General features: G+C 47.9%; 2 protein-coding genes across 6 annotated transcripts; both read left to right on the top strand.

Annotated features, from left to right (window-relative positions):
* The first annotated feature begins 256 nt into the window (after nt 1–256).
* Nucleotides 257–5,162, top strand: LOC106813554 (copine-2-like). 4 transcript variants are annotated; one of them, XM_014817717.1, is made up of 3 exons: nt 257–430; nt 754–1,394; nt 5,129–5,162. In XM_014817717.1, exons 1-2 carry the CDS (start codon nt 277–279, stop codon nt 1,239–1,241), a joined length of 642 nt encoding a protein of 213 aa, XP_014673203.1. In that variant the 5' UTR covers nt 257–276; the 3' UTR covers nt 1,242–1,394; nt 5,129–5,162. The 4 variants fall into 4 exon arrangements, with proteins under 4 accessions (XP_014673203.1, XP_014673206.1, XP_014673204.1 ...); XM_014817720.1 differs by lacking the exon at nt 5,129–5,162 and adding an exon at nt 4,872–4,929 and having other exon boundaries at nt 754–1,367; XM_014817718.1 differs by lacking the exon at nt 5,129–5,162 and adding an exon at nt 4,872–4,921 and having other exon boundaries at nt 754–1,386.
* On the top strand, nt 1,397–3,421 carry LOC106813555 (copine-2-like; the record flags this gene model as incomplete). Of its 2 annotated transcripts, XM_014817722.1 has the most annotated exon segments (4): nt 1,397–1,435; nt 1,845–2,040; nt 2,507–2,631; nt 3,389–3,421. In XM_014817722.1, coding segments are annotated over 4 exon segments (367 nt in total), but the record flags the coding sequence as incomplete, so codon positions are not given.
* Nucleotides 5,163–8,742: the final 3,580 nt, after the last annotated feature.

Below are 8,742 nucleotides of genomic sequence, written 5' to 3'. Positions count from 1 at the left end.
ATGCTTGCGTGCGTGTGTGTGTGTGCGTGTGTGTGTGCGTGCATACGTGCGTGTGAGTGTGTGCGTGTGTGTGTGCGTGCATACGTGCGTGTGTGTGTGTGCGTGTGTGTGTGTGCGTGTGTGTGTGTGTGCATACGTGCGTGTGTGTGTGTGCGTGTGTGTGTGTGCGTGTGTGTGTGTGTGCATACGTGCGCGTGTGTGTGCGTGCATGCGTGCGTGCGCTTGCCTGACCCATCTCTCGGCTCATGTTTCAGTCCTGAACAGCCTAACGAGTATATGCAGGCTATCTACGCCGTGGGCAATGTCATCCAGGACTACGACACTGACAAGATGTTCCCTGCACTTGGATTCGGCGCTAAACTGCTGCCTGACTGGGTTGTTTCACACGATTTCGCACTCAACTTCAACCCAGCAAACCCGTTCTGCGCAGGTAGAGCCGATCTAATGCTCTTAGATAGCTCGGAGGTGTTTCTAAAATCTCAAATGTGTTCGAAAAATACTTGGGTAATATCACGAATCCAACCGGTTTCTAGCACGCAGGGTTCCTGGAATTGAATGCGTGAAAGCGGTATAGATGAGAGATTAACTTCAACTTCTAACTTAATTTCCCACACTTTATATAAATTTCTACTTCTTTTCTGATTTAGATCCCCTTGTTCCCCCATTTTCTACATCAATTTCTACTTCTTTTTTTCCCTTTCCATTCCATTTTTCCCTTTACATCTACTTGTAACTTCACTATTCCGCCCGCAGGTGTCGCCGGCGTCGTGCAGGCCTACCAGAGCTGCATCACGCAGGTGCAGCTGTACGGACCGACGAACGTGGCGCCGATGATCGATCACGTGGCGCGGTTCGGCGCGGTGGCGGCCGCACAGCCCGGCGCCTCGCAATACTACGTCCTCCTCGTTCTCACCGACGGAGAGATCACCGACATGGCAGCAACGACGGAGGCCGTCGTGCGTGCGTCCGCCCTCCCCGTCTCCGTCATCATCATCGGTGTCGGACCCGCCGACTTCTCGCGCATGGAGTTCCTCGACGCGGACCGCGGCGCACTGGTGGCGCCCTCGGGGCGGCGCGCGGCGCGCGACATCGTGCAGTTTGTGCCGTTCCGTAGGTTCGCGCGCGCGAGTAAGGAGAGTCTCGCTCGCGCCGTGCTGGCCGAGTTGCCGAAGCAGGTCGTGGAGTACTTCAGCGTGAGGGACATACCGCCGAACAACCCGAACCCACAGCCTGCCTCGTAGGGGAGGTCGTAGGCCATAGGGGAGGTCGTAGGTAGTAGGGGAGGTTGTAGGTCATAGGGAAGGTCGTAGGTCGTAGGGAAGGTCGTAGGTCGTAGGGGAGGTCGTAGGTCGTAGGGAAGGTTGTAGGTCGTAGGGGAGGTCGTAGGTCATAGGGTGATTCCCGTTAACGCTCTCGCTGCTGGTGACAATAACCGGTGAGTGGGAGCAGTTATCCAACTTTACATTGCGATTACTAACAAACCCGTACAGTTTTCGTTTACTTACTTTCGAGTGGTTCAACATGCCTGCAAAAATTAGGTTTTAAAGTCGTGTGACTTTGCCTAAATTCCAAAACGTTTACTACAATCAAATACTAGAAAATACTCAACCATAGCTAAAAAAATGGATGCTTTAAATTGCAAGTGGCTCAGCTTGCTTTGAGATTAGAATTAGTGTACCCGAGATAAAACTCAGATAACTATATTAATCTTGCATTACATTTACACTGAATTTAGCACGTATTCATGCATACGTCGCATTACAGTCACAGCATATCTATTCGCATCTGCGACGTACCACAGCAATATTTCTCTCTCTATTCTTCTCTCTCTCTCTCGTCTGCAGTGAGCTTCTCATTCGATGCTACGATTTTGACACGATGAACGACAACGATCTCATTGGTGTGTTCATGACGACGCCCGCGGAGCTGATTGGCTGCGCGACGGAGAGCACGAGCCGCGCCTTCTCCTGTATCAACCCGAAGAAAACCGCGAAGAAAAAATACGTCGACTCGGGAAAGATCGAACTGCTTCACTGCAAGGTGCTTCATCGTCGTCGTGGCAACGCGAACGCATAATCCGCCATCGTCGACGGTATCCGTGGTAACGTGGTAACATCTGGGTGGTAGCGCGGTGAGATCGCAGATAGGATATATAATTTTGTTAATCTCACGGGTGAGGTACGCGTTCTGCACGCGCAAATTGACTAATCCACCTGAAATGATTGAAAACTAGCTCTAGCTTATCAGCATTACGATAGAGATATTCTAAAAATGGCAGCTTAGTAATGCACCGCACAGTGCAGCAAGGTAGTGCCGAAAAGTTTACAAAACGTTTCATTTTGCATGTACGGGGAAAACGCAAATAAACGGGTCTAGTCTGAGCTCGCAATAACATCCAGGGCGAATTGGTCGATTATGAGCAGTATATTTTCCTCTATATCTTCGATGATCTTTTGGACTCATCAATGACCGCACATTATTATTACAATTATTACAATTAATACAGATAACGAGGGATTACTCATTCCTTGACTACATTTTTGGAGGCATGCAACTCAACTTCTCAGTGGCTGTGGACTTTACTGCATCCAACGGGAACCCCACTGAGCCTGGCTCACTGCACTACATCAAGTAAGAGGGCAAACCAGATGAGTAGTCGGTGTTCGAATGCATTGTGCAGTACATTCAAACCAGTATGTAAAGGTAAATCGAGGGAAACATGAATAATATCTTTTCTCTATTATATAGTGTCTATTCTATAGAGACTGTGGCGCTGTGTATCTGCCACTCAAGGGAGAGAAAGTGTCCTTTGTAGAGACAGGAGTTTGTTTTATAAAGGTGCCCGAACAGACATGTTTGACAGTATTTCTGTTTAGTTGGTTCGTTCGGTATTTCATTTTGTGCGTGCATGCTTGCGTGCGTGTGTGTGTGTGCGTGTGTGTGTGCGTGTGTGTGTGTCGTGCGTGCTGATGCTTACGCGTGCGTGCGAGTTTGTGGCTGTGTCGTTAGATGTGCAGCGGCGCGCTGTGTATGGTGATTGGTGTGTGTTGTGTGGGCGCTGTCGCGTGTGTGTAGTCGTGTGTGCTGTTGTGTGTGTGGGTGTGTGTGGGCCTGTGTGGTGTGTGTGTGGTCGTGACCAGGGTCGAGAGGAGCGAGGCCCAAGCTGACCGCGGGCTGGGGGTGAGGCGGGAGGCGGGAGTAACCCGCAGCGCGCGGCCGAATGCGCGCTGGGCAAGCGCCACGACACCAAAGCCGTCAACCGAGTCGCTTCGCACCAACGTGTGTGTGCCGCGCGTGTGTGTGTGTTGCTCGCTGCCGCGTGTGTGTGCGCTGCATGGCGTGCGTGCGCTTGGGCCTGACCCATTTCTCGGCTCATGGCTGGTTCAGTTCTCTGAATTCAGCCTGAACGAGTATAATGCAGCGTGATCTGAGCCGTGAGGCAATTAGTATCTGAGCGGAAACTGACGACACTGGAAACAAGATGTTCCCTGCACTTGTGGATGGCCGCTAAACTGCCTGTCAAGACTGGGTTGTGGTTTACACGACGATTTCGGTCCACTCAATTTTCACCAGAAACGTGTCTGCGATAGAGACGAAATCTACTGCGCTCTAAGCATAGTCGGAGGTGTTTCTAAAATCGTCAAATGTGTTCGAAAAGATCGTCGGCGCGTAATATCACGGAATCCACACCGGTGTTCTAGCACGCCAGAGGTTCCTGGAATTGAATGCGTGGAGCGCCTAGGTAGATGAGAGAGTTAGACGGATAGTGTTTTTTCTACAAGATACCATTCACATACAGAGGGTGTATAAATAACTGCTGTACTCGCCATACCCGCGATGCTAAATTATGCAGTTGCGACCACAGTTCTTGTTATATTTTTATTTATGTTCTATTCTATATCCTGCCTATTTTACCTGTTCTATTTTTTTGTATTTCTTCCTTTTTCTATTTATATTTCTGGTTATTTCTTGTTTTTTTCCTTGATTATTTATTGTCTTTTTATCCATCTTTCACTCCCCCCACGACTCTATATAATATTTCAACTTTTTTTCTGATTTAGATCCCCGTCTAGTTCGCCATTTCTCATACAATCTCATTCTCGACTTCTTGTTTCCCTTATCCATTCCATTTTTCCCTTCTCATCTACTTGTATAGCTTCACTCTTCCGCGGGCCAGAGAAAATGGCGCAGGTGGTCGCCGAAGCGGTCGTACGAGCCCTACCAGGGCTGCTCATGAGGCGCGGGACGGTGGCAGCTGTGCGGGACGACGAACCTGGCACCGACATTGATCGATCCACGTTGGCGGCGGGGTTCGGGCGCAGGGTGGCGGACCGCGCAGCCGGGCGCCTGCTGCGAATACTAACGTCGCGTCCTTGTCCTACGCGACGGCGAGATCAGCCGACCATGCAGCAACGACGGAGGCCGTGTGCGCGCGAAGTCTGCGCCCTCCCATGCTCCATCATGCATCGAGAGTCTGTCCGGTGTCGGAAGCGACTGCCGGACTTCTCGCCGCATGGAGTTCCTCGGCACGCGGGGACGCGGCGCGGCCTGTGATTGGCGGCCCTCGGGAGGAAACGCGCGCGGCAGGCGCGACATCGTGCGGTTTGTGCCGTTCCGTAGGTTCGCACGCCGCGCGAGTAGAGGTCTCGCCTCGCGCCGACGTGGCGTAGCTGTCGAGGTTGCCGAAGCAGCGTCGGTGGGTATTTCAGCGGGACCCAGAAGGACATACGCCGAAACAACCTTGAGACCAGCTGGGCTTACGGAGCAGTCTAAGGCCATAGGGAGGTAGAACGTAAAGGTGATAGAAGTTGTACGGTGTAGGGGAGGTTGTAGGGTCGTAGGGGGAGGCATAGGGGAGGTCGGAGGTCGAGGTCATAGGGGAGGTCGTAGGTAGTAGGGGAGGTATAGGGAAGGTCGTAGGTAGTAGGGAAAAAAATGAGAAGCGAGGGTCGGAGCGTCGCAGGTCAATAGGTGAAGTTGGTCGGTAAGGGTAGTAGGACGGAGAAGGAGTTCAGTAGCGGAAGGTCGGATAGGGTGCGTAGCTCGAACATCAGAGGTCAGTAGGGAAGTCGAAATTAGGTCATAGGGAGGTCGATGAGTCGTAGGGACGAGGTGCGTACAGTGCTAGGGAGAGTGTAGGTCTAGAGGGGGACTCCCATGGGTACGTCGGATGAATAAGCACTACAAATCTGTGCTGCGTGCTCAACAGATAGGGGGTCAAAATTATCTCTTTTTCTATGAAAGGTTAAAGAGAATGTTTTTGGCTCATCGAAGGCCGGTGTGGAATTCAGCCTTCGCTTTGGTACTGGTGTTTGTTCAAAGGTCATCTTCATGGTTTTATAGTGATTAAAGAATAGCTTTTTAGTTCTCTTGATGTTAGTCTCAAATTCAACGATCGCTGTTTAAAGAAAATTCTTATTTTATTGTGTGAATAAATTATATGCTGTTTATGACTCTATAAGTCTGTAAACAAATACAGTTATATCGGTGCCAGTGTTGGTCAGGGACACAAAGTTATCAAATTGTAATTTTATGAAGATTAAACAATAAATAAATATATATATATATATACTGATATATATATATATAATATATATATATATATACTTGAGTTTATATACTAATATATATATATATAAATATATATATAATGATTCTATGGTCCAGACAATAGCACAATTGTAGCAAATTAGCAAACTGATATAAAATCTCTGTATTTGCTTAAGATGCCAGTAAAGATGGTTCACATATATCCATATGAGGCAAATTTGACCAAACCATGCTCGCTAGGAGGATAATTGATAATTATATTGATGGATTGGAAATCTCTATAGTGCTATTTTTTAAGCTCATTAGTCATTATTTTTACTGCTGTGAAAAATTTAGTTTCCCTATGTATAGTGATAGATAGTCGATGGAGGTATATGGGAGAGCGCGTAGGCTAGGATTTGGTATTTAGGGGGGGGGGGGCGAATGAGGAAAGTGTAGTGTGGGGCGAATAGGGGTAAATGTACGGAGGGAGTGAGGGGGATGATTCGGGGATTAGCATAACGATGGCGTGGCGACGAAGGAAGGGCCACAATAATTTCGGCAGCGACGGACGGGCGGGATCGGCGCAGGACGAGACATACACCACCACACAACATCACCACACCAGTCACGACACACCCAACGAACCACACAGAAACCGTAAACACAAACGAACAGGAACACACACAGCACACGACCAAACACACACACGACAGGGGCAGAGAGCACCACCACACAGCGGTGATGCATGTTAGTAACGTGCGATTAGGATGACATGCACGCAGGTGGCGGATTTGACAACGTCGTTTGTCAGGCGTGCGTAGTCATGGCAGTGCTAGGGTCTTGGGCATGCCCCCCCCAGAAATGGTTGAAAATATTTAAGCGATTTTGCCTGCAATCTGAGGCATACTGTGGGCTATTCTCAATGTCTGATGCTATTGCAACCTAAGACTCAAGTATCAAGGATGTAGGATTCAAAACCTTGTCTTTAAATTTTCAGAGAGCGTAGCAGAGTTAGGGTTACCTATAAGTAATAATACATGGTATTAAACAGGTATGAATTGGCAATTTTCCACGAATGTTTAACAGATAGTGTCTTTGTATGTTTGGAAGCCATGACTTTTTGGGTATTTGTGAGTCTGGAACCAATTTTCTTGAGAGTTTATTATGCATGGTCTGGCCGGTTGAAGGCAATTGGGTGTTCAAAATTATACATAATGGCCGCAATCTCACTTCGTGGCGTCAGACGACAATGGCTCTGATATACTGCAAAGAGAGCTTGATATACTTAATGATATGAGGTGGTAGATTTCCACTGCAACCCGCATAGCACTTGTACTTTTTTTGAGAGCGCCTTATGCCGTCTGGCAGTCACTCCTTTGATGCGCAAGGCCGTGCGCACTTGAAAGTCCTGTCTTAATATGGCATACCATGCATAGCCATGTTTGAACATGAGATTTGTACTGTAGGCTATATAGTTATAGCAGTACATGTTAGAAAACTCATTTCTCATGCAGTTTATTGCTGAATTGAGAACAATCAAATTTCTTTCTTATTTTTCTTGCTATCGCTGTCTTCTTGTTTTTTCTCTTTTTTTTGAATCTCAGGGGTATTTGTACGCCGCACCGCCGTCGCGTTCAAGGAGCGGGGGATGCAATCCCCAGCGCCATCCGCCCGGGCTTTACGCCCTGGTGCGAATCACTTAAGAGCGCGCGTTCCTAGGGTTGGTTCGGCAGGGAAGGGGGGAGTTCTTCCTGCCGCGGCGAAGGCGGGAAGTCTGAGGTTCTTAAAATTATTAGAGCAAAGAAGCCGATTCGTTATACAGTTCCTCGCGGGGAGTTTTGAATCGTTAATTTTAAAATGAATATGTGGCTTTATTGTTAAAGAAGTTTGATTGTTTTTTGAGGGATATGGTTCAGAAAAAGCCCAATGCATGTGAATAAATATATTGACGTGTTAGATTAACGGCAATCCGGAAACATCAGCAGTATTTTATCATAAATTTCATAATTGCTAGCAGGACTGTGTGAGCAGGTTAGAACACAATAAGAATACAGCAAGTAGCACGTAGAGAACCGCACGCTGTACACAAATGATCCGTGAGAGCATCGATATCATATATATTGTGGATTAGACTACGCATGATATGTTATGCGAGGTGGATGAAAGGCGATAAATGCGCTGGGGCTCAAAGTCATTTCAACAAATATTTTTAAGATAATTACAAGGATATTCTGTTGTGTTCCTGATTAATAAGATCTTGTTTAACACAGGTCTTTTGTACATAGTGTCGTTTTGTAGTGCTCGCTTTATTCTTACCTTTTTACTTTGCCTTGTCTCTCTCTCTCTCGAGGTGTTTTTGGCGCGTTATGGAAGGGGGGGCACCGCGTCGCCCTGTGTACGCGCGACTCGTATAGGTGATATAGATCGTTGATAGATACCACTGTAGGCTATACCACAGGCTACCACACCTTTTATTTTACTAGTTTACATTTGTTAGATACTCATGATGGTCTAGACGCGCGTACTCACCCGCGACGTATCATGTAGGGCAATGCTCACGGTCTGCTAAGAGTTTAATATATAGCGGCAAGTATACAAGTTTTATAATATATTGTTTACGAACATATATAATAAACCAAAATAAATCAATAGACAATTCTGATTGTGTGGTGTATAGGAAATGCATCGTCGTGCCAGCACACGCTCTTAAAAAATATCCGCTCGACGTGAGGTGCGTAGCTACCATAAGCAGATACGCCGTTGCGTAATAGACATCATGTTCCACGAAGGTGGTGTGGTGTGTGTGGGGCAGAGAGAGAGAGGGCGACGAGAGGAGAAGAGAGGAGAGAGAGAGAGAGAGAGGAGAGAGAGAGAGAGAGGGCGAGAGAGAGAGAGAGAGAGAGAGAGAGAGGCGCGAAGAGAGAGAGAAGAGCAGAGAGAGAGAAAGAAGGGAGAGAGAGGAGAGAGAGAGCGAGAGAGAGAGAGAAGGAGAGAGAGACGAGAAGAGAAGAAGAGAGGGAGGAGAGAGGAGGAGTCAGTCAGTCAGAGAACCTAATTGTCCCACTACAGACATGTGATAATGAAATCGGACGTGATGCGGTGATGCGTGGAGTGTGGTGATGTTGCATGAGGTGAGGATGTGTTGGTTGTGAGCACACACGCGCGCGCAACGCATAGCGACGCTTCGCGTCGCACGCTTACAGGAGCAGC

Source organism: Priapulus caudatus, unplaced genomic scaffold (genome assembly GCF_000485595.1).
Source record: "Priapulus caudatus unplaced genomic scaffold, Priapulus_caudatus-5.0.1 Scaffold790, whole genome shotgun sequence".
NCBI classification, from domain to species: Eukaryota; Metazoa; Priapulida; class Priapulimorpha; order Priapulimorphida; family Priapulidae; genus Priapulus; species Priapulus caudatus.
The sequence above is the reverse complement of the archived record's forward strand: the minus strand, read 5'-3'. Positions and strand labels throughout refer to the sequence as shown.